The 27,852-nt window shown below is 52.5% G+C and overlaps 1 protein-coding gene across 4 annotated transcripts in view; it reads left to right on the top strand.

The window, feature by feature from the left end:
* Positions 1–5,883: 5,883 nt before the first annotated feature.
* The window catches only part of LETM1 (leucine zipper and EF-hand containing transmembrane protein 1), a 43,561-nt gene continuing 21,592 nt past the window's right edge, over positions 5,884–27,852 (top strand). The window contains exons 1-4 of one of the 4 annotated variants that reach the window (XM_054683708.2): positions 5,884–5,995; positions 13,779–13,839; positions 21,178–21,628; positions 26,422–26,565. In XM_054683708.2, the coding sequence (XP_054539683.1) occupies positions 21,575–21,628; positions 26,422–26,565 (198 nt within the window). In that variant the 5' untranslated portion in view covers positions 5,884–5,995; positions 13,779–13,839; positions 21,178–21,574. Of the gene's footprint in view, positions 6,007–6,762; positions 7,165–13,778; positions 13,840–21,177; positions 21,629–26,421; positions 26,566–27,852 lie in introns of those variants that run through there. The other 3 variants (XM_016951140.3, XM_016951138.3, XM_016951139.3) reach the window with 3 other exon arrangements.

The following is a 27,852-nucleotide window of genomic DNA, read 5'->3' as shown; positions in this document are numbered from 1 at the left end:
GGTCTAGCTATGTTGCCTAGACTGATCTCAAACTCCTAAGCTCTAGCAATCGTCCTGCCTCCACCTCCCAAAGCACTGGGATTACAACCATGAGCACCTGGCTCTACAACACCTCTCTAACTAGTTGCAGGACCTTAGCAACTACAGTTGGGACCTGGTGTCAGGTCAGAGCCAGCCCCAGGGCGTGGCGCTCACCTGCACGCCTTCTCCCTCTCCCCAGGATGGCAGGGCTGGGACTGGTGATAACCAGGCAAGCGCAGTGTCCAGGCAGGAGAAGAGGCCCGCGGGGTCCTTGACCGCCCTCAGGGCACCCACTCAGCCACGACCCCCCCACCCCCCACTCCCCAGTCCTGGCCTCGCTTCCGTGGAGGCCCTGGCTAGGCCCCGCCCCGTCCCAGGCCCCGGTTCCCGCGCACCCCGCGACCCCGCCCCAGCCGGGCTCTTCGGATTTTGCAGCGCGAGGTCCCACTGAGGGAAGACAGCGAGGCCTGGGTGCCGCGCCCCCCACTTCCTCCTGCCGCCCCCGCAGCCCCCGTTCTGCACAGGGACTTCCCCGGGGTCGGGACCACCCAGAGCAGGGCGCGCGGCCATTGCTGCCCACTCACTCTGGCTTTGGCTAAAGAAACATTGTTTCTTGCTAAAATAGCACTTCTTTTTTTAATTATGAAAATGGCAGGAAATTAAAACCCACAGCAGCAGAAGGAAGAAAATAAAAGTTCTTCCTAAACCCTGTGCCTGCAGCGACGTCTTTGGGGAGCGCGTTGGGCCGCTTCTTCCCTAGACTGGCGACCGTCTTTGGCAGCCTGAGTTAGGGACTGACCAGGGACAGCCAGAGTGCCACCCCAGCCAGTCTGGGACAGCCACGCAGGACAGAGGCTGCCTCCCCTTCTGCCAGCCAGCCAGATGTTTTACTGTTTTTTACTGCAATAATTTTAGATTTACTGAAAAGCTGCGAAGATCATAGGGAGTCCCCCAACCTGGTTTCCCCTAATGGTAACATCTTACATTTCCAGGGTAGCTTGGTGGAAACCAACACTGGTCCCTTACTATTAACTGATCACCAGGGTCAATTCAGAGTTCACCAGTTTCCCCACAAATGTAGAAGGATCTAAAAAGCAAATCTGGCTGGGCACAGTAGCTCCCGCCTGTAATCCCAGCACTCTGGGAGGCCCAGGCAGGTGGATGGCTTGAACCCGAGTTGGAGACCAACCTGGGCAACATAAGGAGACTTCATCTCTACAAAAATTTAAAAATTAGCCGAGCATGGTGGCGTATGCCTGTAGTCCTAGCTACTCCAGAGGCCGAGGCAGGAGGATTGCTTGAGCCTGGGAGTTCAAGGCGGCAGTGAGCTATGATCACGCCACTGCACTCCAGCCTGGGTGACAGAGACTCTGTCTCAAAAAATAAAAAATAAAAAGCAAATCTAGGTGCAGCAAACCACCGTGGCGCACGTTTACCTACGTAACAAACTTGCACGTTCTGCACATGCATCCTGGAACTTAAAGTACAATAAAATTAAAAAAGAAAAGAAAAGAAAAAAAAGAAAATCTATGTGCAGAAGGTGGAGCCCAGCCAGAGCACCAGTGTGCAGCACCCCACTGAACTGGGGGCAGTAGCACAGCTGGAATCTGTGGGGAAGGCCCTGGAGAGGAAAGGGTTTGCAGGGAAGCCTGAGATGTCCCACTGTCCTTGGCTGAGGAGTGGGCTGCACCTGCTCAGGATGAGGCCACCTGGACTTAACAGGAAGCAACTGCCATAGGAATTCTGGCCCAGCCTGCATGGAGAGACCTCATTCTAACCTCATCAATGTCCTTCATGAATGCTTTGGTACCTGGCTCCAAACCCCTCTCAGCCCACAGGCTTGGTATGCAGCTGAGACGCCAGGACCCATGCCCTGGGAACTGGGACTGTGTCCTAGAGCAAATTCTCTAGGCACATCCTGTCTTAGTTATCTATTGCTGCATAATGGACTACCCTCAGTTCTTCCCCATGTGGGTCTCTACAGGCTATCTGAGTGTCCTCATGACCTGGCAGCTGGCTGTTCCCAGAGTGGAAATCCAAAAGGGAGCAGGGAGCCTGTAATCCCAGCATTTTGGGAGGCCGAGGTAGGTGGATTGCTTGAGCCCAAGAGTTCAAGACCAGCCTGGACAATGTGGCGAGACCCCATCTCTACAAAAAAATACATAAATTAGCCAGGCATGGTGGCGTGTGCTTATAGTCCTAGGTACTCTAGAGGCTAAGGTGGGAGGATCCCTTGAGCCCGGGAGGTGGAGGCTGCAGTGAGCTATGATTTTGCACCACTGCACTTCAGCCTGGGCAACAGGGCGAGACCCTGTCTAAAAAAAAATATATATATATATATACACACACACACACATACACATATATATAGTGGGTTCCATTGATTCAAATAAAATTTTTTTTAAATTAAATAAAACAACAACAACAAATTTAGGTCAACCATGGTGGCTCTTGCCTATAATCCCAGCACTTTGGGAAGCTGAGGCAGGAGGCTCACTTGAGGCCAGGAATTCAAGAACACCCTGGGCAACATAGTGAGACCCTGTCTCTACAAAAAATTAAATAATTAGCCAGGCATGGTGGCACATGCTTGTGGTCCCAGCTACTCAAGGAGGCTGAGGCAGGAAGATCGCTTGAGCCCAGAGGTCAAGGCTGTAGTGAGCCGTGATCATACCACTGCACCCCAGACTGGGCAACAGAGTGAGGCCCTATTTCAATTAAAAAAAAAAAAATCCAAATGCATAGCCCTCCCATGTCCCAGCCCAAAGCCACCACTTTTTTTTTTTTTTTTTTTGAGACGGAGTCTAGGTATGTCTCAAAAAATGCAATGTAGTGTAGTGTACACTGGAGTGTAGTGGCGTGATCTCAGCTCACTGCAACCTCCATCTCCGGGGTTCAAGCGATTCTCCTGCCTCAGCCTCTCAAGCAGCTGGGATTACCGGCATATGCCACCATGCCCAGCTAATTTTTGTATTTTTAGTAGAGACGGGGTTTCACCATGTTGGCCGGGATGGTCTCGATCTCCTGACCTCGTGATCTGCCCACCTCAGCCTTCCAAAGTGCTGGGATTACAGGTTCGAGCCACTGTGCTTGGCCCAAAACCACCACTTTTATCTGCAGGTGGTTCCTCAGTGGGGTGAGAGGAGGCTGGAGGCTGGAGGCTGACCTCCACTTCTCCTGCTGCGTGTACCTGGCTAAAGCTTCTCCCAGCTGCAAGGTGACCTGGTATCCAAGGTTTTTCTCCTGGGCTGTCACCCTAGCCCCTGCCATCACCAGTAAGTGCAAGCACCCTGTGTGGAGCATCCCACTTTCGTTAGCTTACTTGTTCTGGTACCTGGCTCCAAACCCCTCTCAGCCCACAGGCCAGTGATCCTGCTATCTTCTGCTGTCTCCCGCTGCCCCCTCCTGTTCTTCCCTTTCTTTCTCCCCAGTTTCAATTCCTGGGACAAGCCTCATAGTCTCTTGCAAACATCCTTGTCTCTCTTCCTTCATCATACTTCCCAGCAAATCCCCAATCTGGGCAAATGCAACTCTGGCTGCTTTTCACCAGAGCATGGGTCAAGTGCAGCACACAACCCTTCTAAGTCTTCCTCTAGTTCGCTAACTGGTTCCCTAACCTCCCTAACTAGATCCCTAACCCCCCTCCCTAACTAGATCCCTAACCCCCCTCCCTAACTAGATCCCTAACTTCCTCCCTAACTAGATCCCTAGCCCCCCTTCCCTAACTAGATCCCTAAACCCCCCAACTAGGTCCCAACCCCAACTAGGTCCCTAAGCTGCCTGACTAGTCCCTAGCCCCCTCCCTAACTAGATCCCTAACTGCCCTCCCTAACTAGATCCCTAACCGCCCTCCCTAACGGGATCCCTAACCTCCCTAACTGGGGCCCGTGTGCTGCCTGGGCTTCCTGCCCTGTTTCTCTACTGTCACTTGTATACACACCAAGTGACTATGGAAGGTTATGTGTGATTTGTGAGGAACATAGGGAGAAGGAAAACGAAGTTTCCCCAACCAAAAAAAAAAAAAAGGAGAAGAGAAAAAGGCTAAAAACAGTGCTTGCTATTAAACCACTGCACCATGGTTCTGTGCCCTTGTTCTGCTGCATATGGAGATGTGGGACTGGACAGCCTCATTCCAGCCTTAAGGGTGCACAGTCAGCTGGCTGGATGCCAGATTTCTACTTATGTCTTTTGACCTATTTTTTTTTTTTTTTTTTTTTGCGACAGTCTCGCTCTGTCACCAGGCTGAAGTGCAGTGGCACAATCTTGGCTCACTGTAACCTCTGACTCCCTGGTTCAAGCAGTTCTCCTGCCTCAGCCTCCCGAGTAGCTGGGATTACAGGCATGCACCATAATGCCCAGCTAATTTTTGTATTTTTAGTAGACAGGGTTTCACCATGTTGGCCAGGCTGGTCTCGATCTCATGACCCCGTGATCAGCCCGCCTCGGCCTCCCAAAGTGCTGGGATTACAGGTGTGAGTCACTGCGCCTGATCACAGCTATTTTAATTGTTGAAAATTTATCTAAGATCCCACCCTGCCTGGGCTGCACGAGCATCGCAGACAGCACCTGCCTGTGTCAGTCCTGCTGTTGGCTCTCCGCTGCCAGGCTTTCTTTGTTCTGGTCCAGGGATGGTGGGTCATCCCAACTGCAGGCGAGGGTGTGTTCCACATTTCCTCACACCCAGCACTTTGGGCAGGGTGGAGACTGCGGGGAGGGCTTCCCTCCTCTTTCAGTGTCATTCAAATTCCTGTAAACAGGCACTAGCACAGATGGGGCAGTCACCACCTCCTGCCTGGCCTTGCCGGGACACCTGGGACCCCACAGCATTAACGGGAGGAGCACTGTTTCTTGCACCCTCCCCGGGGTCACCCTCCCTAGCCAGCATCGGGCAGGGTCATCTGGTGCTCAGAACCAATGTCCAGACCAGGACTAGGACATACAGTCCTACAGCTGGGCCATAAAAAGTCCTACAGCTGGGCCATAAAAAGTCCAGTTCTTTCTGACCCTGACCAACTGTCCACTCCAGCTCAGGTCCAACCCTGGGTGGGGAGGCAAGGACTATCCTTCTGTATCCCCCTCTTGCCTCTTGGGGGATGGGTGGAAAAGGGGCCCCTTCATGTCTGTTGGCAGCACAGGCGTAGGTTCAGGCCTAGTTGTGCTTAAACTCAGTCTGCATTTGATGTCTGCAGTGCCCACTGACCGGTGTGGACACAGGGACTTACAGACGGCTTCAAAGTGCCCTGCACTAAACAATGCCCCCTTCTCCCACTGAGATGGGGAATCCAAGCCCATCCAGGCCCAGTACCTGGCAGTTCCTGCTGGGGAAAACCACCCAGGCAAGCAGGCTACGTTTTCCTGATGGGTGAGGACCGACTGCATGGACAGCAGGGGCAGAGGGGACCCTGGGGAGGGAGCCTCCTAGGGAGATGTGCCATTCAACCAGCCTCTCAAGACTGGGGAGCTGGCTGGCATCAGGCGTTTCACACCCCATGCGCTCCAGGGAACAGAGATGCTGAGTGTGCACTACAAGACCCTCCCCAGGCGGTGCCCTGAGGTGCCGCGGAGAAGCAGAAGGAGGCAGGTTACATCCCTGAACAAGACAGAGGGCAGGGCAAGTGCTGTGCTGGGGATCTCCTAGCTGGAGATCTCCACCAGCTGGGCCCCCAGCGCCGCAGGTCCCCATATTTCTCCCTGCCTGCTTTCTCTGCCCCAACTCAGGGATCCTCATCTTAGGGAAGGAAGGGGAAGGTGGAGCTCAGAGGTCACGGTCTGCTAGGAGGCTGCACGGTCTCTCTCCCCTGGACTGCTCAGGGCTGGCTGTTAAACTGGGCTGGGGGAGGCTCCTGGGAGACGGCGCATGAGCGGTCCGCGAGCCCAGCCCAGCTGTGGCGGGAATTCTGGAGACTTCGAGCCAGGTCCTTGGCGTCCTGGGCTTCGGCTGTTCCTTCTTGGACTGGGAAGTGGAGCGGACAGGGTATGGCCCAGGTTAGGAAATCTGGCGCTCTTGCGGCGCGCGGGACCCCAGGGGCTGCTTAGGCCAGAGCGAAACGAGGGGTCCCCCCGCGCCAACGCAGGACCCATATCCACCCCTCCCGCTCAGACGGGAGGACGCGGTGTGCCGGGATGGGGGGCTGCTATGCTGGCTGCGCCGCCACCCGGCCTAGTGCCCTCGCCTCCAGGGGCCGGCATGGCCCTGTCCTTCGGGGCGGGACCCTGCGCTCCCGTCCCCCCAGTGGTGACGGGGACCCCCGACGCCGAGCGGCGCCGTATCTGGGGAGCGCCGCCCGGTACGCAGGGAAGAGGCACTCAGGGCTGCGCGCGCCAGAGTGCGGACCGCCGAGGGCAGAGCCACAGAGCAGGGGGGCCGGCGAGGGACCGCGGCCGAGGGCGTCGAGGGCGCCCCTCCATCCCCAGCGTCCCCTGACTTGCCCTTGGAGCCCCAAGCTCCCAGGAGCCGTTTTCTACTCGTGGGTGCAGGACTTAGTCCCAGAAAAGTTCCGGACACACGCGCTGCTGCCGCCGCCCGGAGACGAAAAGACAGTCCCCGCGCAAGCGCGGCCGACTCCCTCAGCTCCTGCGGCCGCCACGCTGGGAGCCCCGGCGTCCACGGTACGACGGGAACCAGGATGCAGCGAGCCCCAGGAGCCAGCCGCCCCGGTGCACGCCGGGACCGGTAGTCCGCGCCTCAGGGTACTCCGCCGCTCCGGTGCACGCCGGGATCGGTAGTCCGCACCCCAGCGTGCAGGCCGTCCCGGTGCACGCCGGAACCGGTAGTCCGCGGTGGCGCGGTCCGCCCCTCACCTGGCCAGCGGCGGGCGCTGAGGGGCCCAATGGGAGCCGCGGCCTGGCCGCCCCGCCCTGCGCCTCCGGACGTCTGTGTCGGGACAAGGCCGCCGCTGGTGCCGGGTCCTTGAGCAGAGCGCCTCCCGTCCGAGGCCAGCCGCCTCTGTCAGCCGTCCGCGCGGGCCGGGTCTGAAGCGCCGCCGGGACGGCGAAGAGCCGCGGCCGCCGCGGAGAAGGAGGCAGCGCAGGAGGCCGGAGCGGCCGCCGCGCCCGAGCACATGGCGTCCATCTTACTGAGGAGCTGCCGCGGCCGGGCGCCCGCCCGCCTCCCGCCGCCGCCTCGGTACACCGTCCCGCGGGGTAAGCGGCGGGCGCCCCAGGGCGGGGCCGGCTCCCGGCTGGTGGGTCGGGAGCGCGGACGACCCGCGGGTTCGGGCTGGTTGTCACGGCGATGCGGGGAGCCCGGTGGTCCCGGCCTCCGGAGCCCCTGCGGGACCGTGGGGCCCCGGGTCTCGTCGCGGGCTGGGCCGCCAGCGCCGGGCGGAGCCGCTGGGCCTCTGCCGCGTGTTGTGACCTTAGGCGGCCGGGTCCCCCGGGTCACTGCCTCAGAGACAGGCTTGGGAAAATCCTGAAGGGCTGGGCAGCCCTGGCGCGCCCTGCGCGAGTAAGCTTGGTGGAACGTGTCGTCCACGCACGAGGACGGCCGTGCCCTTTGGTCACGTTTGGGGTCCCGGAGACGAGACTGGGTGGGCAGGGCAGACACCGGCGAGCAGGACCTGCTGGGCTGCAGGAGCCTTCCTGGTCCGTCACTGATGAGGTGATGCCAGCACCTACAAACCCCTGTGGTGTGATTAGGCCGCGACCTGCACCCGGGGAACACGGGGACTCCGGAGCCGCTGAGGGTCCTCAGGGTGCGTGGCTTTAGCCCCCCTAGCCTCAGGTGCTGTCTGGAGTGAATGCTGTCCCAGGATGTGCCCACCTCCTCTCTCTCTCTAATTAACCAACTTATTTGAGTTTATGTCCTTATTTGTAAAATTGGAATAAACATAAAACTTGCTAAGAGGGACTCAAGTAAAATAATTAGTGCAGTGGTGCGATCATACTCCCTGCACCTCAAACTCCTGGGCTCAAGCTATCCTTCTGCCTCAGCCTCCCAAGTTGTTAGTTGTGCCACACAACACCCAGCTAATTTTTTTTTTTTTTTTTTTTGTAGTTTTTTTGTAGAGACAGGGTCTTGATATGTTGCCCAGCCTGGTCTTGAACTCCAAGGCTCAACTGATTCTCCTGCTTTGGCCTCCCAAAGTGCTGGGATTACAGGAGCCACCATGCCCAGGCACCCAGCTTCAATATTCTTGTCTCTGTTCCCCACCCCCAGAGAGACAGATTGAAGTTGCCCTGAATGTATTCTCCCAATTCTTGTATTTTTTTTTTTTTTTTTAAAGACAGAGTCTCAATCTGTTGCTCAGGCTAGAGTGCAGTGGTGTGATCTTGGCTCACTGCAACCTCCACCTCCTGGGTTCAAGTGATTCTCTTACCTCAGCCTGCCGAGTTGCTGGAATTATAGGCACCCGCCATCACGACTGGCTAATTTTTGTATTTTTAGTAGAGACTGTTTTCTCCGTCTTGGCCAGGCGGGTCTCGAACTCCTGACCTCAGGTGATCCACCCACCTCGGCCTCCCAAAGTGCTGGGATTACAGGCGTGAGCCACCGCGCCCGGCCCCCAATTCTTGTAATTTTTTTTTTTTGAAATGGAGTCTCGCTCTGTCATCCAGGCTGGAGTGCAGTGGCATGATCTTGGCTAACTGCAACCTCTGCCTTCCAGGTTCAAGCGATTCTCCTGCCTCAGCCTCCTGAGTAGCTGGGATTACAGGCGCACACCCTCATGCCTGGCTGATTTTTGTATTTTTAGTAGAGATGGGGTTTCCCCATGTTGGTCAGGCCGGTCTTGAACTCCTGACCTCGTGATCCACCCACCTCAGCCTCCCAAAGTGCTGGGATTACGGGCGTGAGCCACCTCGCCTGGCCAATTCTTGTAAGTTTTACAATAATGGCTGGTTAGCCACTGAAACTTTTGGAGTGGTGAGAGGATGTTGAGTGGTGGAACTGCACAGTCTGAAGGTGGAGCTCAGCATGTGGTCTTTCCAGTTGCTGTGTTAGATGTTAGAGCTCTCTCTGGACCTCTTGATGGTGATAAAAGTACTTTTAACACTTCGTGCTTACGTATCAGATTTTTGATAAATAATAATAATAATTAGCTTTTTATGTGCGATTCTGTCATTTCAGGAACACAAATGTCTTCTGTAGTTACTACTGTGCTTTGTGACAGGGACACTGGCAGGTCTGCTGTAGAAACAGTAGGGATTTCAGAGCCAGCGAGACCCAGGGCTGGACTGTGGAGGAGGTCCCTGAACTGATGAGTGATACACCGAGTGGAGTGCTGCAGGCCCCTGCTATTAACATCTTAGATGAGTAGGGTTCGTTGTCACAGTTAATGAACTGACCTTGATCTGTTACTGTTCACTAAAGTCCATAACATATTCAGATTTTCTTTACTCTCCCGTTCTTCATTCTGAGGTCCTTTTTCTGTCCCAGGACCCATCTGTACCACCCTTCTTGATTGCCTCTCAGGCTTTCCTTGTCTGCAGTGACCTTGACAGCTTTGAGGAGTACTGCCCAGGTGGAGTGTAGGGTGCTGCTCTACTGGTATTTCTTGATGTTTCCTCATGATTAAGCTGGGAAAGATGGTTTTTCAGGAGGAAGACCACAGAGGTGAAGCATCCTTATCACATCACGTCGAGGCTCCATGCTGTCCAAATGATTTGTCACTGTTGATGTTGACCTTGATTAGTAGGCTGAAGTGGTGTTTGTCAGGTTTTTCACTGCCCAGTTACTCTTCTCCCACCTCTCTATATTGTCCTTTTTGGGAGGAAGTCGCTTTATGAGCAGAAGCAGGGTGGACTCTAAGGGCTGTGTGGGAGAGGTGACCTCTGGCCTGAGCCGCCTGGGGACAACAGTGCCATTTGTTGAAACTGGGGAGGACTTGGGGAGGAGCAGAATGAGGAGGGGCGCTAGTTGAGAGTTCTTGGAGGTGTGGACTGTGCCGTGCCCATCAGACCTGTGGGGCGTGTGTATTCAAGTCAGGGAAGAGATTGCCTGGGGAGGAGGTGGAGGTCAGGTAGGGAGGATCTCCCAGGAGTGGCACGGGTGAAGCCAGGTGAAGAAAGGTTTGTTTGTTCTTTGACCTGATCCTGGCACCAGCACTGAGGGCTGAAAACCCTGGAAGTTTCCTGAATGATGGGAGTGTCTTTTTTCATTTGTTTGTATTTTGAGACAGGGTCTTGCTCTGTCACCCAGGCTGGAGTGCAGTAGCTTGATCATGGCTCACCGCAGCCTCTAAGCGATCCTCCTGCCAGCTGATGTTTTAAAATTTTTGTAGACAGGGTCTCTGTTGCCCAGGCTTAACTCCTGAGCTCAACAGCGATCCACCCTCCTTGGCCTCCCAAAGTGCTAGGATTACAGGCGTGCGTTTGGGAGTGTCTTCTGTTATTCGTTATCACTGCACCTGAGTTTATGCTGATGAGGTGACTCCAGGCAGGCCCTTAGATTGAGGTGCTGGCCATGCTGTGATTAGAGGGTGGGAACTTCCTGCCCCTTCCAGGGAGGGGAGAGGGTTTGGAGATTTAGTTCAGTCCCCATGGCCAGTGGGCCAATACTGTAATCAGTCATGAAGCCTTGATGGGAACTTCTGGATGAGGAGGCTGTTGAGGCTTCCCACTGGTGTCCACCTAGCTCCACAGGAAGAAGGATCCTGTGCTGGGGACCTCCCTGGCCTTGCTGTCTGGTTGTTCCTGGGTACCAGGTACCCTTTATAATAAACTGGGATAGTAAGTAGAGCCCATTGCTGACATCTGAGTCATTCTTGTGAATGATCAAAACCAAGGCGGTCATGGGAACCCTCAAATGTGTGGTCAGCTGAAGTTGGGTAAGCCTGGGCACATGGAGTGGGGGCAGTCTTGTGGGACTGAGCCCGTACCCTGTGAGGTCTGCACTAACTCTGGGTAGTGTCAGTATGGAATTAAATTGTTGGACTCCCAGTTGGAGAATTCGTTGGTGTTGGAAAAAAGAACAGAAGGGCTCCCAGCAGGGCCTGGCCACAGATGACACCTGTGCTCGTGAGGGACATGGAGCAATGATCCCCATCACCCCGAACGGCCTTGACTGGGGGTTCCTTGGAGAGCTGGGGACAGAAGCCGTCAGAACAGGTTTTGGGGAGAGCCTAGTAAGGGAGCCAGTGGGACAGGCAGTGTTAGAGAGAAGGTAGGGTCACTGGGGGACAGATCAGGGAACTCTGGGAGACCTGCCAGCCTGCCTGCTTGCCGGGCGGAGCCCTTGAGGCACAGGAGCTGGCCGGGGCAGGGGTGGAGGGGCTGAAGGTACCATGGTGTGGGGAGGATAGCGGAGAATGCGCTGGGCCCTCTTCATGTGGAGAAAGGTGGGGGCCAAAGCTAGTCTCAGCTGGAGTGAGAAGAGCCGTGGCATGCTCACGTGTGCTGTGCTTTGAATTTTAACTTAAAATGTAACTTGCTGTGTATGAGAACATAGCCAACATTTTCCCCTTAACCCAGCTCCCAGTTCACAGACCGGACTGTTACAAGCCCTAAATGTGGCACGTAGTAGGAATTTCCTTCCCCACAGAACCAGGAGAGTTGCCTCCTGTTAAATGAGGTGAAGTGACGTTTCGGTCCACTAGGAGCAGGGTCAGTGCCTGCCCTCCCCATCTTGTCCCTCCTCTCACGGTGGCTCTCGTTGCCGGCTGGAGTGAGCTCCCCCCATCTTAAAGCTGCACTTGCTGCTCCCTGGCTGTTGACTCATTGCAACCCCACTGCCTGGAGGTTCAAGGTCACTGGGCATCTCAGGGTGCTACCTGCTGTCTCCCGGCACCGCCTATCCTCTGCACAGCCTGGCCTGGCACCTCCGTGGGCTGGTGCCTCTGGCCCTGCTGCTCCTATTCCAGTCTTGTTCCCAGCATGAAGTTTGATCACAATGGGCTCTGAATGTCAGTAATATGAATGAACTCTGACTTTATGCTTATAGGAACTAGAGCAAGTTGGGGAAAGCATCAAAAACATGTTGAAATCCTAAAAATGTGCTGTACACTTATCACTGTTGTTTATACAAGAAATGGCTTACTCTTGGTGTTTTTGTGGTTCTTCTCTCTTTTTTTTTTTTTTTTTTTTTTGAGTGCAATGGCGCGATCTCAGCTCACTGCAACCTCTGCCTCGCGGGTTCAGGTGATTATCCTGCCTCAGCCTCCTGAGTAGCTGGGATTACAGGCACCTGCCATCATGTCCGGCTAATTTTTTTTTATTTTTGTGGAGATGGGGTTTCACCATGTGGGCCAGGCCGGTCTTGAACTCCTGACCTCAGGTGATCCACCCGCCTCAGCCTCCCAAAGTGCTGGGATTACAGGGGTGAGCCACCATGCCCGGCCTGTGGTTCTAGTAATTCTTTTTTTTTTTTTTTTTTTTTTTTTGAGACAGAGTCTTGCTCTGTCGCCCAGGCTGCAGTGCAGTGGTGCGATCTCAGCTCACTGCAAGCTCCGCCTCCCGGGTTCACGTCTGTGCTGGGATTACAGGCGTGAGCCACTGCGCCCAGTCCGGTTGTAGTAATTCTTACAGCTCTTGCCCCTTGGGATCATTGCTTGCTCTATAGGGCTGTCTGCATAGAGGTCATGTTTCCACTAGAGCCAGCTGAAGTGAGTGGGGATGGTGCCACCGGTAGGAGTGCTCCCTCCCTAGGGCTGGCCTGCTTGGCTTCCCTCTTGGGGTGTCTGGAGTCAGGATCTACTTGAGGCTTCCCATCTTTTTTTAGGACTACTTTCAGATACTGTTTTCATAACTGGGGCAGACCCTTCACTTAGCAGTGCTCTGAAACCTTCCAACACTCAGAACTGGCTTCCAGAAACTTACAGAGGTTTCTACAAAAGAGATCTGTATTCTTTCAGATTTTTTTTTTCTTTTTGAGACGGAGTTTCACTCTTGTTGCCCAGGCTGGAGTGCAATGGTGCGATCTCAGCTCACTGCAACCTTTGCCTCCCAGGTTCAAGCGATTCTCCTGACTCAGCCTCCCAAGTAGCTGGGATTACAAGCATGTGCCACCATACCCGGCTAATTTTGTATTTTTAGTAGGGACGAGGTTTCACCGCTGGTCAAGCTGGTCTTGAACTCCTGGCCTCAGGTGATCCACTCGCCTTTGCCTCCCAAAGTGCTGGGATTACAGGCGTGAGCCACGGCGCCCCGCCTTCTTTCAGACTTAAAAGAAGGTTTCAGGCTGGGCGTGGTGGCTCACGCCTGTAATCCCAACACTTTGGGAGACCAATGCAGGAGGGTCGCTTGAGGCCAAAAGTTGGAGACCAGCCTAGGCAACAAAACGAAACCCCGTCTTTACAAAAATTAGCCTGGCATGATGGTGCACACCTGTAGTCCCAGCTACTTGGGAGGCTGAGGCAAAAGGATCCCTTGAGCCCAGGAGTTCAAGGCTGCAGGGAGCCATGACTGTACCACTGCATTCCAGCCTGGGCAAAGTCAAATAAATCAAAATGAACAAAAGGCTGGGCACGGTGGCTCATGCCTGTAATCCCAGCACTTTGGGAGGCCAAGGCGGGCGGATCACCTGAGGTCAGCAGTTTGAGACCAGCCTGGCCAACATGGTGAATGAAACCCTGTCTCTACTAAAAAAAAAAAAAAAAAAAATAGCTGGGCATGGTGGTGGGCACCTGTAATTCCAGCTACTCAGGAGGCTGAGGCAGGAGAATCGATTAAACCCAGGAGGTGGAGGTTGCAGTGAACCGAGATCATGCCATTGCACTCTAGCCTGGGCGCAAGAGCGAAACTCCAAAAACCAACAACAAAAAAAGGTATCAGTATAAATCCCTGATTTACTACTCATTTATTTTCCCCTGTTCCTGTTACAGGTAGTCCAGGGGATCCTGCTCATCTCAGCTGTGCCAGCACCCTGGGGTTGAGGAACTGCCTGTGAGTAAATCAGTATCACTCTGCACCTGTCTGTTTGAAAACAGGGTTTGAAAATGGTGGAGAGTCACGAGTGACTCTTGATTTTTGAGGGAAACAGTGTATCCTACTTTCCTGTTCTTTGTTTCTTTTAAACCTTTATCTTTCCATTTTGAAAATGATTGTCACATGCCTCAGTGAATCTATAGGCAGTATAGAAACATTTCTAACCTCAGTGCCCAGTTGCACTTGGAGAGCTGGGGACAGAAGGCTTCCTGTCCCGTAACAGGAATTAAATGGAATTTAATTGTTGGACTCCCAGTTGGAGTGGGCACTGGCCACTGTGCCCTCAAAGTGCCCAGTGTCAGTATTTTGATGTACAGCAAGTCTCATTTAATGTCTGTAGGTTCTTGGAAACTGCAACTTTTTTTTTTTTTTTTTTTTTTTTGAGACAGAGCCTTGCTCTGTCACCCAGACTGGAGTGCAGTGGCACATGCTTGGCTCACTGCAACCTCCGCCTCCCAGGTTCAAGTAATTCTCCTGCTTCAACCTCCCGAGTAGCTGGGATTACAGGCATGCCTCACTGCACCTGGCTAATTTTTTTTTTTTTTTTTTTTTGAGACGGAGTCTCGCTCTGTCACCCAGGCTGGAGTGCAGTGGCGCAATATCAGCTCATTGCAAGATCCACCTCCTGGGTTCATGCCATCCTCCTGCCTCAGCCTCCCAAGTAGCTGGAACTACAGGCGCCCGCCACCATGCCCGGCTAATTTTTTGTATTTTTAGTAGAGATGGGGTTTCACCGTGTTAGCCAGGATGGTCTCAATCTCCTGACCTCGTGATCCGCCTGCCATGGCCTCCCAAAGTGCTGGGATTACAGGCATGAGCCACCGCGTCTGGCCGCACCTGGCTAATTTTTGTATTTTTATTAGAGACGGGGTTTCACCATGTTGGCCAGGCTGGTCTTGAACTCCTGACCTCCCGTGATCCGCCTGCCTTAGCCTCCCAAAGTGCTGGGATTATAGGTGTGAGCCACCATGCCTGGCAGAAACTGCAACTTTAAGGTCCACGAATAACGTTTTATTATAACTTTGGATGAGAAAAGAAATTGGTTTTCTTATGTCTTTTTGCTTAAGGTTGCATTTTCTTTTTTTTTTATTATTTTTATTTTTTTTGAGACAGTCTCGCGCTGTCGCCAAGCTGGAATGCAGTGGCGTGATCTCCGCCCACTGCAATCTCCACCTCCCGGGTTCAAGCAGTTATCTGCCTCAGCCTCCCGAGTAGCTGGGATTACAGGGACGCACACCACACCCAGCTAATTTTTTTTTTTTTTTTTTTTTTTGAGACCGAGTTTTGTTCTTGTCACCTAGGCTAGAGTGCAGTGGTGCGATCTTGGCTCACTGCAACCTCTGCCTCCCGGGTTCAAGCGATTCTCCTGCCTCAGCCTCCCTAGTAGCTGGGATTAGAGACGCCGCCACCACACCCAGCTAATTTTTGCATTTTTAGTACAAAAGTACAAAATTTTCACCACATTAGCCAGGCTCATCTCAAACTCCTGACCTCAGGTGATCCACCTACCTCGGCCTCCCAAAGTGCTGGGATTACAGGTGTGAGCCACCGCGCCTAGCTGCTCCCGTTATTTTCTTTAGTGAGTTCTCCAGCAGTTGTTCCTCCCTGGGGACCAGTTCCCCCAAACCTCGTCAGTCTGAACCTTCCTTCTAGATGAGCTGAACCATTTCACTTCTAAAACAGTCTTTTTGGGATTGTATCTGAAGTGTCATTAAACCAGTTGGGAAGGAATATTACTTTTTTTTTTTGAGACAGGATCTCATTCTGTTCATTGCCCAGGCTAGAGTGCAGTGGTGCAATCATGGCTCACTGCAGCTTTGATCTCCCAGGCTCAAGCCATTCTCCCACCTTAGCCTCCTGAGTAGCTGGGACTACAGGCATTACCAACATGCCTTGCTAAATTTTTTTCTTTTTGGTATTTTTTTGTAGAGACAGGTTCTCACTATGTTGTCCAGGCTGCTCTTGAACTCCTGGACTCAATCAGTCCTCCTGCCTTTGGCCTCCCAAAGTGCTGGGATTACAGGTGTGAGCCACTGCACCCGGCCTGTTTTCTTTGTATAGGCCACATGCATTGCATTTTAGATAATTCCCAGATGTTTATTATTTTCATTATTTCTTTTCATTATCTTTTCTAAGTGATCATTGCTGTCCCGTAAGTTGCTAAGTTGTACAATTTTCTTGTATCTGGCCCCTTTCCTGTTATTTGTTCAGCTCTTGTAGCAGCCCAGGTTTAGTTTATGGCTGTGATCTTAGTACATAGTAATCATCTGCCTCTTCTTTCCCAGGGCTTCTGCTTCTGAGGTGGTTTCATTTCTTAGCTCAGTAGCCAGATCTGTGTCAGAACAGCTGTAGTCAGTCATGCGGTATCACAATAGCAGAAAATACAGGATCTAGTGTTTGTGACATATGATGTTAGCTTTTGGGTTTAAGTAATCTTTGTTCTGTCTGTTACTCTTTTTATTAGGAATGGATGTTGAATTTGTCAAGCAACTTTTTAGCATTTAAATTTCATACTAAAACATAAATGCTGGCCGGGTACGGTGGCTCACACCTGTAATCCCAACACTTTTGGAGGCTGAGTCGGGCAGATCACGAGGTCAGGAGTTCAAGACCAGCCTAGCCAACATGGTGAAACCCCATCTCTAATAAAAATACAAAAATCAGCTGGGCATGGTGGTATGTTCTTGTAATCCCAGCTACTCAGGAGGCTGAGGCAGGAGAATTGCTTGAACCGGGACCCGGGAGGTGGCAGTTGCAGTGAGCCAAGATGGCGCCACTGTACTCCAGCCTGGGCTAACAACAAAACATAAAAGCTGTACTTTATTCACGTAACTTTTTTTAAAGTTACCAATTTTGAACATCTACTTAAAAATTTAAACAATGAGGACTGTACAGCTGTTTTGATGGACTTGTCTACTTATCAAGAATTATGGATGAGGCCGGGCACAGTGGCTCACGTCTCTAATCCCAGCACTTTGGGAAGTTGAGGTGGGCAGATCACTTGAGGCCAGAAGTTCAAGACCAGCCTGGCCAATATGGTGAAACCCCATCTCTACTAAAAATACAAAAATAACTGGGTGTGATGGTGCGCGCCTGTAGTCTCAGGTACTTGGGAGGCTGAGGCAGGAGAATCGCTTGAACCCAGGAGGTGGAGGTTGCAGTGAGCCAGGATCACACTGCTGCACTCCAGCCTGGGCAACTGAGGGAGAGTCTGTCTCAAAAAAAATAATAATATAATAATTATGGATGAGGCAAGGTGCAGCGGCTCATGCCTGTAATCTCATGCCTGTAATCCGAGGCGGGCAGATCACTTGAGGTTAGGAGTTCAAGACCAGCCTGGCCAACATGGCGAAACTTCATCTCTACTAAAAATACAAAAATTACCTGGGCGTGGTGGCACATGCCTATAATCCCAGCTACTTGGTGGCTGAGGCAGGAGAACTTCGTGAACCTGGAAGGTGGAGGTTGCAGTGAGCCCAGATTGTGCCACTGCACTCCAGCCTGGATGACAGAGCAAAACTGTGTCTCAAAAAAAAAAAAAAAGAAAAAAAAAAAGAAAAAAGAATTATGGATGGTGGTAATGTTTCAGCAGCCAAAAAATTTTACTTTTTATTTGGTCACACAATATAAACACCTTTGCATTTTTAGTACAAAAATACAAAGTTTTCACCACATTGGCCAGGCTCATCTCGAACTCCTGACCTCAGGTGATCCACCTACCTCGGCCTTCCAAAGTGCTGGGATTACAGGTGTGAGCCTTGTAGTCACCAGATAAGTAGCTATAAATGGTAACCATTTACATTAGTTTTTGTAAACAGTTATTTTACAGATGCAGGTAATCCTCAGATGAAATGGCCCAGATCTCTGAGGGTGAGTAGGTGGATCATTTTTTTGGGCGGGGTGCGGGAGACAGAGTCTCACTCCATCGCCCAGGCTGGGGTGTAGTGGCACAATCTCGGCTCACTGCAACCTCCGCCTCCCAAGTTCAAGCAATTCTCCTGCCTCAGCCTCCCGAGTAGCTGAGGTGATAGGCGTGTGCCACCATGCCCAGCTAATTTTTGTACTTTTAGTAAAGACGGGGTTTCACCATATTGGCCAGGCTGGTCTCAAACTCCTGACCTCATGATCTGCCCGCCTCGGCCTCCCAAAGTGCTAGGATTACAGGCGTGAGCCACTGTGCCTGGCCTTTTTTTTTTTTTTTTTTTTCTGTAGAGACAGGGTCTCACTATGTTGCCCAGGCTGGGTTCGAACTCCTGGACTTGAGCAGCGCTCCTGCCTTGGCCTCGTGCAGTGCTGGGATTACAGGTGTGAGCCATGGTGCCCAGCTGATAGAGCATTTTTTTTTTTAAGACAGTCTCACTCTGTCACCTAGGCTGGAGTGCAGTGGCACAATCTCGGCTCACTGTAGCCTCTGCCTCCCTGCAGCCTCCACCTCCCGGCTTCAAGCAGTTCTCACGCCTCAGCCCTCCAAGTAACTGAGATTACAGGTGTGTGCCACCACGCCCTGCTAATTTTTGTAGTTTTAGTAGAGACAGGGTTTCACTATGTTGGCCAGGCTGGTCTTGAACTCCGAGCCTCAAGTGATCCACCCACGTTGGCCTCCCAAAGCTCTGGGATTACAGATGTGAGCCACTGCGCCCTGCTGGAGTATTTTTGATCCAAGAGAACATCGTGGACATTATGTAGCAGCTTCCAGCCTTCTTTCTCATAGAAACAAAGGCAGAGAAGCAGCACCCAGACTTTGGGTAAGCAAACTGTAAGACAGCAGTTGTGAGACCCAGCAAACTTGAATCTCACTCAGTGGGGAAACCTCAGCTGATGTGAGGCTATTTTTATTTCTAAATCTGTACTTAGCGTGAATGCTGATGGGATTTGCCGGGGGATGTTACTGTGGTGAGGACCAGGCCCCTGCAGGTGTGCCCAACTCTGAATGGCTCCCTGCCTTCACTGAATCCACCGTGTGCTTCTCTGCCTGGTCTGTTTTTCCGAGTCTTCGTCTTTGCCTGTCAACACCCCGTGACTGCTGGCATCATGCCTTCTTGTGGAAGCCACCATCTTCCTTGCTAACTGAGGGTTGTGGAGTTGTGTAATTCAGCTTGATGCAGGGAGGAGGTGTATTCCCATGTGTGGGCACTGTCATCACCCACACAGGGAGGTGAGCCCACCTCACAGAAGGAACACAGCCTGGCCAGGGGGCAGTCTGAGCCTGCGTGGGCTCTGCTGCATTCTGTGTGGCTCGGCTCTCGGCACGCCTTGACTCAAGACTGCGTGGATTCAGGGGCCCCTTCCTGGCTCAGAGGTGACCCCAGAGCTGAGGAGAACCTAGAGACATGGTGGCTGGGGCTGGGCCAGCGCCTGGAGAGAGTCTGAAGCTGCCCTCACAGGGATTGGGGAGGTGACCGAGGTGGGGTGTCTGTCCCCCTTCCCACCCCTCCCAGGCCTCATTGGTGTCCACCAGGCACCTTCCGCGTGTCTTATTTCCCGTATTCTTGAGAACCTCTCCATGAGGTCAGTGTTGGGTTTGCATGTCTGTAATTGAGGGAAGATTTTGAGCCTGGGAGAGTTCTTGGGGGAGGTCCCCAGACCATTACTGGTGCAGAGTGGAGCCCCTGCTGCTCGGGCTTCTGATCCTGGTGTGTGCTCGCTCTAAGCTGCCCTGGGCTGACAGTGCCCTGCACCAGCCGCACTGCCCTCTCTGGGCTGCAAGCCGAGGATCCCCATCTGAGAAACAAGCAGCGGGTCCAGAGAGTTCCCCGCCTGGCTTCCAGCCCTGATTGGTGGCTTCGCCGAGGCTGCAAGGCGGTGGTAATCACGAGAGCCACGTCGTTGGTGGGTGTTCCCACGTTGCAGGTACCGTCCTGGTACTTAGTATCTGTTAACACACAAATTCACGAGGAATGCTCCCAAAGCACAGAGAGGTTAAATTACTCAGTCAAGTTCACGCAGCAGTAAGTAGTGGAGCTGGAATTTGAGCTCTAACAGTCTGCTCCGGAGCTCGGGCCTTGCTGCTGGCGTCAGGCCAGGCACAGAGAGCTGATGGAAGCAGGAGGAGCTGATGTGAAGTTATGCGACACACATGGCCTTTTAGGTGAGCTCGGGCCACCCGGGGGGATTTGTGTCCAATCAGCAGGGGAGTTTCTAGTGTGCCAGGCAAGACACGCAGGAGATCGTGAGGCTGAATGGGCCTCGCGCAGGTCAGCTGTTTGAATTTTGGACTGTAAATGGTGGTGTGGCACCACGCTGCGGTCAGATGATGGTCTCTGTGTTGCACACAAACCATAGGTTCTGGGCCAGGCACGGTCTATGCTGCAGAAGCTTAGGCTGCAGTGGCCTCCTCAAGGCCTTTCTGTGGGTGGATATGGCACAGGCGGCCACTGGGGCCGATGCAGCCTGGACCGAGATGGGTCTGGGTTAGTGCCAGCCTCCCACTGCTGCCTGTGAGGCCTCGAGCCTGCTCTCTGGCCCTCGCTGGCCTACATTCCAGTTGGGAGAAAGCAAATGTGGTGCACACAGTGTGCACCTGGTCTCTAAGACGGCCAGATATCAGCAGGGCACCCGCTAGGAGGCAGCACTGTGGATGAGAGGCGAGAGCGGTGGAGTGGTCAGGGAGGTCTGAGTGAAGCAAGGGCATGAGCTAGGGATGTCCAGGCGGGGGGGCAGGTGTGAGGCTCTGGGCTTGGAGCCTGCTGGTGCCGGACAGAGTGGGCAGGTGGGTAGAGGAGGAGGAGATGGGCCTTGGCCCTTATTCTTTGGATTTTGTTGTTTTGCTCTGGTGCCTGCGGGCAGCTAGTGTAGAGGTCTGAGGTCAGCGAGCACCCTTACTGATTTGCAGGACTTGTTCAAGAGCCACGGGTCTTTCCAGAAAGTCACTTGTTGGAGGAGAGGACCTCCAAAGTCAACAAAGTCTCTGCTCTGCACTCCATTCCCCCACGAAGTGCCAAAGCAATGCACCCTACCTCCCCAAGTCTCTGGGAGTGGGCCTGGGAGACCCACCCAGGGATCCAGCCTTTGCTGATTGTGTTTGTGTCTGACTTGCCTGCCTTTCTGTGGGGATCGCCCGCCCATGCTCCTGTCTGACGTGCTGTGGGGCTGAGGGGGCTGCACACTGTCCTGGCCTCCCTTCCGAAGGGCTCCCCAGCGGGCAGTGCAAAACATCAGGAAGTAGGTGGGATTGTGTGTGGTTGTGACATGGCATGGCACGGGGCATGTGGGTTTTGCTGCTGTTGGTGTTCGGTGCTGAGCTGTCAAAGGCTAGTGCTGGCTCTTACTACTGTTTTCCACTCTTCCCTTTTCAAGGAATGTTCCATTTGGCTGCTGCACTCCCATCCACCCTGTGTACCCATCCTCCAGAGGCGATCACCTCGGCTGTTGGACTCTGAGGCCCGAGTGCCTTCGCATAGTGTCGAGAGCACCATGGACCTCTACCTCTGTGGGTTTTGTGGCTGTGGGACCTCAGTGCCTTCCTGTGCGTGGCTGGCACTCTTCGCGCCCTGTCCGCGATGACTCGGTAGTAGAGAAGTCCCTCAAGTCCTTGAAGGACAAGAACAAGAAGCTGGAGGAAGGCGGCCCAGTGTACAGCCCCCCCGCAGAGGTGGTGGTGAAGAAGTCCCTGGGGCAGCGGGTGCTGGACGAGCTGAAGCACTACTACCATGGCTTCCGCCTGCTATGGATCGACACCAAGATCGCGGCACGCATGCTCTGGCGCATCCTCAACGGCCACAGCCTGACCCGCCGGGAGCGCAGGCAGGTAATGGGGACATGTCTAGTCCTTTCTTTTTTTTCTTGCTCTATCACCCAGGCTGGAGTGCAGTGGCGCAATTTCCTGGGCATGGGCGATCCTCCTGCCTCAGCCTCCCGAGTATCTGGGACCACAGGCATGTGCCACCACACCTGGCTAATTGTTTTTTATAGATCCAGGGTCCCACTTTGTTGCCCAGGCTGGTCTCAAGGTCCTGGGCTTAAATGATCCTCCCACCTCAGCCTCCTAAAGTGTTGGGATTACAGGTGTGAGGGCACGGCCCAAATTCTTTTCACTCTGTAGATTGCTTGAAAAATATTTTTAGTGCTTGCTTTCTGTTTGGTAGAGAATAAAAATCGGTAAAACCTATTGCCTAGGAAAAACTCAGTTTACCTGTGTATTTCCTCTACCCTCCACCACAACAGTCATCAACATAGAAGACCACGCAGCAGACACCAGCTGGGTGTCCTCTGATTCAGTTCTGATACTGTCTACCCAGAGATAACATCAGATCCCACAGGGTGAGGGCTCTGTCCCCAAGATGCCCCCTACCAGTCTCAAGTCCAGGCCTCTCGGAACTTCTGACAGACTGGCTTCAAGTTAGGTTCCCACCACCCCCCCTTTGTTTTTTTTTATTATTATTATTTTTATTTTTATTTATTTATTTATTTATTTTTTGAGACGGAGTCTCACTGTCGCCCAGGCTGGAGTGCAGTGGTGCGATCTCGGCTCACTGCAGGCTCCGCCCCCCGGGGTCCACACCATTCTCCTGCCTCAGCCTCCCGAGTAGCTGGCACTACAGGCACCCGCCACCACGCCCGGCTAATTTTTTGTATTTTTAGTAGAGACGGGGTTTCACCGTGTTAGCCAGGATGGTCTTGATCTCCTGACCTCATGATCTGCCCACCTCGGCCTCCCAAAGTGCTGGGATTACAGGCGTGAACCACCGCGCCCAACCTTATTTTTATTTTTTGAGGCAGAGTCTCACTCTGTCGCCCAGGCCTGAGTGCAGTGGCACAATCTCGGCTCACTGCAACCTCCGCCTCCTGGGTTCAAGTGATTCTCCTGCCTCAGCCACCTGAGTAGCTGGGACTACAGGCATATACCATCACACCTGGCTAATGTTTGTATTTTTAGTAGAGAGGGGTTTCACCTGTTGGCCAGGCTGCTCTCGAACTCCTGGCCTCAAGTGATCCACCTGCCTTGGCCTCGAAAAGTGCTGGGATTATAGGCGTGGGCCACTGTGCCTGGCCCCCTCTTTGTTTTTAAATTGTTTTGTTTTTGTGGGTACATAGTAGGTATACGTATTTATGGGCTACATGAGGTGTGACACCCACCCCCGCCCCTTTGGGTTTGATTAATTTGCTGGAGCGGCTCACAGAACTTAGAGAAACACTTAAATTTATCAGTTTACTATAAAGCATAGTGCAAAGGATGCAGGTGAAGAGACCGTAAGGCAAGGTATGTACGGGGAAGGGGCATGGATCTTCCATGCTTCCCAGGTTGCAACCCCCGGTGAACCTCTACCGTGTTCAGCTTTCTGGAAGCTCCTTGAACCCAGTCCTCTTGGGCATTCCTTCCCTCAGGGAATAGGACGGAACCCTCTTTAGGGAGGGTCTTAAAACCCATAGTCAGGAAGTTGGGAAGATTAGTGACCTGCCTTAGGGCAGGTGAAAGGAGCGTAGAGAGGTCAGAGGCCTGCCCCCAAGGCCTGACACACCTAACATTATCACAAGACTGTAACAAGGGCAGTAGAGCCAGGAACCGATACCTGTCATAACACCACACCTATGGAAAGGCGCACCTCACCACCGAATTGAATTGCAACACCGTCTGCTCCTGCTTCAACTCTTTCCCACCAGCAGTTTTCAGCACACACCTCCACCCACTCTCGATGCCTTCACCCTCTTGATGCCATGCCCTGGCTCTCCACTGCTGTTTCCTGGGGGGGGGTCTGCATCTGCACAGTTGCACCTCTGCTGCAGGTGCAGGCCCTTTCTGTCTTAATTGCTTCAAGGTCTGTCTGGAGGGGCTGCGCGCGTCCCTCTGGGTGAGTTGTTTTTATTTTTGGGATCCGTGCTTCTGACCCCAAGGTTCCACATCTGCCATCTGTGATAGAACCTGCTCGCTCACCAGTGCCCAGGCTCTTGGGGCTCCTGGTTTGTCCTCTGGTGCACCAGCTCCTGCTGTCCTTCACGGTTCTGAAAAGATTCTCCATTTTCTGTCTTTGTCTCGGGGCTGCAATCTAGATGTTTTCTTTCTATTTTATTCATTCTCTTTTCAGCTGAAGTAATCTTGTTTAATGCAGCCACCAAGGTTTTATTTTCAGTGCCTATGTTTTTAACTCTAGAAGCTCAATTAGTTTATTTTAAATTAATTTTTTAATTTAAAAGAGATGGAATCTCACTTCAGAGGGGTAAACCTTGTGTGATGTAGGTGGTGAGCTAGTTTCTTCAGCACAGATATTGTTTGCTTCTGTGAGAGCCATGGGACACCATGGGCCTCAGAGAGTGCAGCCCTATGTGGGAATCGAGTCCACTCTCTCCCAGGTGCAGCCTCATCTCCTGTCTGCTCCATCCTTTCCTCCCAAGAACACCTCATGGTTTCTAGCTCTTGGGGTTTATATTACGTTTTTGTGGCTCTACTGTTTATTTACTTATTTTTATTTTTGAGACAGGGTCTCGCTCCCCCACCCAGGCTGGAGTGCAGTTGCAACCTCATGGCTAACCAAAGCCTCAGCCCTCCCGGGCATAAGGGATCCTCCTACCTCAGCCTCCCATGTAGCTGGGACCACAGACGCACGCTGCCATGCCAGGCTAATTTTTAAATTTTTCGTAGAGACTGGGTCTCACTATATTGCCAAGGCTGGTCTCAAACTCCTGACCTCAAGCAGTCCTGCTGCCTCGGCCTCCCAAAGTGCTGGGAGGCCTCCCAAAGCCACTGCACCCGGCACCAGCCTTCCTTTTTAAAGATAATCCTGGCCGGGCGCAGTGGCTCACACCTGTAATCCCAGAACTTTGGGAGGCCGAGGCAGGCCGATCACGAGGTCAAGAGATGGAGACCATCCTGGCCAACACGGTGAAACCCTGTCTCTACTAAAAATACAAAAATTAGCCGGTCGTGGTGGCGGGCGCATGTAATCCCAACTACTCAGGAGGCTGAGGCAGGAGAATCACTTGAACTCAGGAGGCAGAGGTTGCAGTGAGCCGAGATCGCGCCCACTGCACTGTATCCTGGAGACAAAGTGAGACTCCATCTCAAAAAAATAAAAAGTAAAAAAAAAGATAATCCTGTGCACTGAAATGTGCTCTAAAAGGTTGGGATTTGTAGTTCTGCTTTTGTGTTTACAAACATTTAAGAAGTTATTTTCTTGGTTGGGTGTGGTGGCTCACGCCTGTAATCCAGCACTTTGGGAGGCCAGTGCTGCAGATCACCTGAGGTCAGGAGTTTGAGACCAGCCTGGCCAACATAGTGAAACCCTGTCTCTACCAAAAATATTTAAAAAAATTAGCTAGGCGTGGTGGCGCATGTCTGTAATCCCAGCTACTCTGGAGGCCGAGGCAGGAGAATCGCTTGAACCAGGGAGATGGAGATACAATGACCCAAGATCGGGCGATTGCACTCCAGCCTGGGTGACAGAGCTAGATGCCATCTCAAAAAAAAAAAAAAAAAAAAACTTGTAAATTTGGATTTTAGTGATGGTTTTGCAATGTATAAATTTACCAAAAATCATCAAATTTATTTAAAATAGTTGAATGTTATGGTATGTAAATTACACCTCAGTAGAACTGCTAAAAAAATTAATGAGGCATATCAAAAAATACATGTGCCAGCTTTAAGGATATGTCCTGCCCAAATATGGCACCGTTTGGGAATAAAGACAGCCATAAATTGTAAATCAGTCAAAAAAAACAGGAGTCCATGGGTCCAGTGCGATAAAAAACAGAAAAATGAATGTATAGGAAGGCAGGGTTCTCCCCTCCTGCAGATGACAAGATAGGAGAGTTAAGCAGCCCCTGTTTTGTGCCCATGAGAGTGGAGGCTGGCTCAATGAGCGCGGGGTCGGGAGAGAGGCTGATGAGGAGGAGGACATTGCTGCTCTCAGGGCGTCTCCCTGGGAACGCTCACTTGTTGCCAGTGGAAACGCAGGAAACGTAGGAACTACATGGAACACCTTGGCCAAGGGACCCCTGTGAGCAGCACCAAGGAGGGGCAGCATCACCCGCGCTGTTTTCCAGCAGTTGTTCAGGCTTCACAGGGATTTCTGATTATTTCAAATTGGATGTTTCTTTAATGGCATCAAGTACTAGTTTGTTTATGTCAATGAAATACTTGGGTTTTTTCCTAATGATTGCTTTGTAGTATAGTCTTAGGAAACACGAGAGAAGCCCTCCTTATAGAGCACCCTCCAAGAGAAGGTGTGGCTCAGCCTATCCTGGTGACTCTCCACCACGCTAGTAATGCCCAGTCCTCAGCCTGCAGCCCTCACTTGCTGGCCCCTGAGCCCAGAGTGCTGGCCGGTGTCCTTGGAGGACTCGATCGCTGGGAGCACCCAGTGGCCCTTGGTGTCAGCACCATACCCTGCTTTTCTGGAGGCTGCTGGTACCTGCTTTGGACCCTGAGAAAGAAGTGGGTTTTGGGAATGGTCTGCTAAGTGGTTCTGGAACTTAGAGTCCTCAGTGGGTCCTGTGAGTCGCTGCCTGAGGTTGTGCCTATAAACCATTATAGGAGAAATGCTCACACCCCTTGCCCCTGTTCCCACATGTGCTCTGCTCCCCTCTGATGGATTCCGCCCCTTCCAGTTTCTCCGGATCTGCGCTGACCTCTTCCGCCTGGTGCCGTTCCTTGTGTTCGTGGTGGTGCCGTTCATGGAGTTTCTGCTGCCTGTTGCTGTGAAGCTCTTCCCCAACATGTTGCCATCCACATTTGAGACTCAGTCACTCAAGGTAAGGGCAGCATCCCAACTGCTTGTTTTAGAATGAGTCTGACATTCATTGTGATAGCTTCCTTGTTTGTGACTTTTCAGGTGCTAGATATTTTTGAGACTTTATGTATCTTCATATTGTCCTTGTGCTGTGCAATAATTATTTAGTGGATGCTGGGTTTTGGATTTGTTTTTCTTTATTTCGTTATTTATTTATTTATTTTTGAACGAGGGTCTTGCTCTGTCACCCAGGCTGGAGTGCAGCAGTGCGATCTTGTCTCACTGCATACAACCTCTGCCTCCCGGGTTCAAGCGAATCTCCTGCCTCAGCCTCCCAAGTAGCTGGGATTATAGGCGTGTGTGCCACCATACACAGGTCTCGCCCTGTCACCCAGGCTGGAGTGCAGTGGTGCGATCACGGCTCACTGCAGCCTCAAGTTCCTGGACTTAAGTGATCCTCTTGTCTTAGCTCCCGAATAGCTGGGACTACAGGCTAAGCCACCACATCTGACTAATTTTTTTTTTTTTTTTTTTTTTTTTATAGACAAGATCTGCTATGTTGCCCAGGCTGGTCTCAAACTCCTGGGCTCAAGTAATCCTCTTGCCATGACCTCCCAAAGTGTTATTATGGGTGTGAGCCACTGCTTCCAGCTCAATGTATTTTAAAATACAGGTTTCTAGACCAGGAACACTCCCCTACCAGTGCTATAGGGGAGTCATGAGGTCCTTCTAGGGCAGGGTCAGCCAGCTGCAGCCCACAGGCCAGATCAGGACCCTGCCTGTTCTCAGTAGAGCCCTGTGGGGACCTGCGATGCCCAGTCATGTGTCTTGTCTGTGAGGCACCAGCAGAGTTAAGCATTTGTTTTAGACCACACAGCCATGAAGGCCAGGCGCTTTCCTGTCTAGCCCATTACGGAAAGTGTGCCAATCCTTGCTTTAGGGAATCACACGAGTTTGTTTGGTTTTGTTTGTTTGTTTGTTTTTGTTTTGTTTTGTTTTTGAGACAGAGTTTCGCTCTGTCACCCAGGCTGGAGAGTGCAGTGGTGCAATCTCAGCTCACTGTAGCCTCCACCTCCTGGGTTCAAGCGATTCTTGTGCCTCAGCCTCCCAAGTAGCTGGGATTACAGGTGTGCATGCCTGGCTAATTTTTGTGTTTTTAGTAGAGACAGGTTTTCACCGTGTTGGCCAGGCTGGTCTCAAACTCCTGACCTCAGGTGATCCACCCACCTTGGCCTCCCAAAGTGCTGGGATTACAGGCATGAGCCACTGTGCCCGGCCCACACGGGTACTTTTTAAAACCATGAAATAA

This window comes from Pan troglodytes, chromosome 3, assembly GCF_028858775.2.
Source record: "Pan troglodytes isolate AG18354 chromosome 3, NHGRI_mPanTro3-v2.0_pri, whole genome shotgun sequence".
Classification (NCBI taxonomy): domain Eukaryota; kingdom Metazoa; phylum Chordata; class Mammalia; order Primates; family Hominidae; genus Pan; species Pan troglodytes.
The sequence above is the reverse complement of the archived record's forward strand: the minus strand, read 5'-3'. Positions and strand labels throughout refer to the sequence as shown.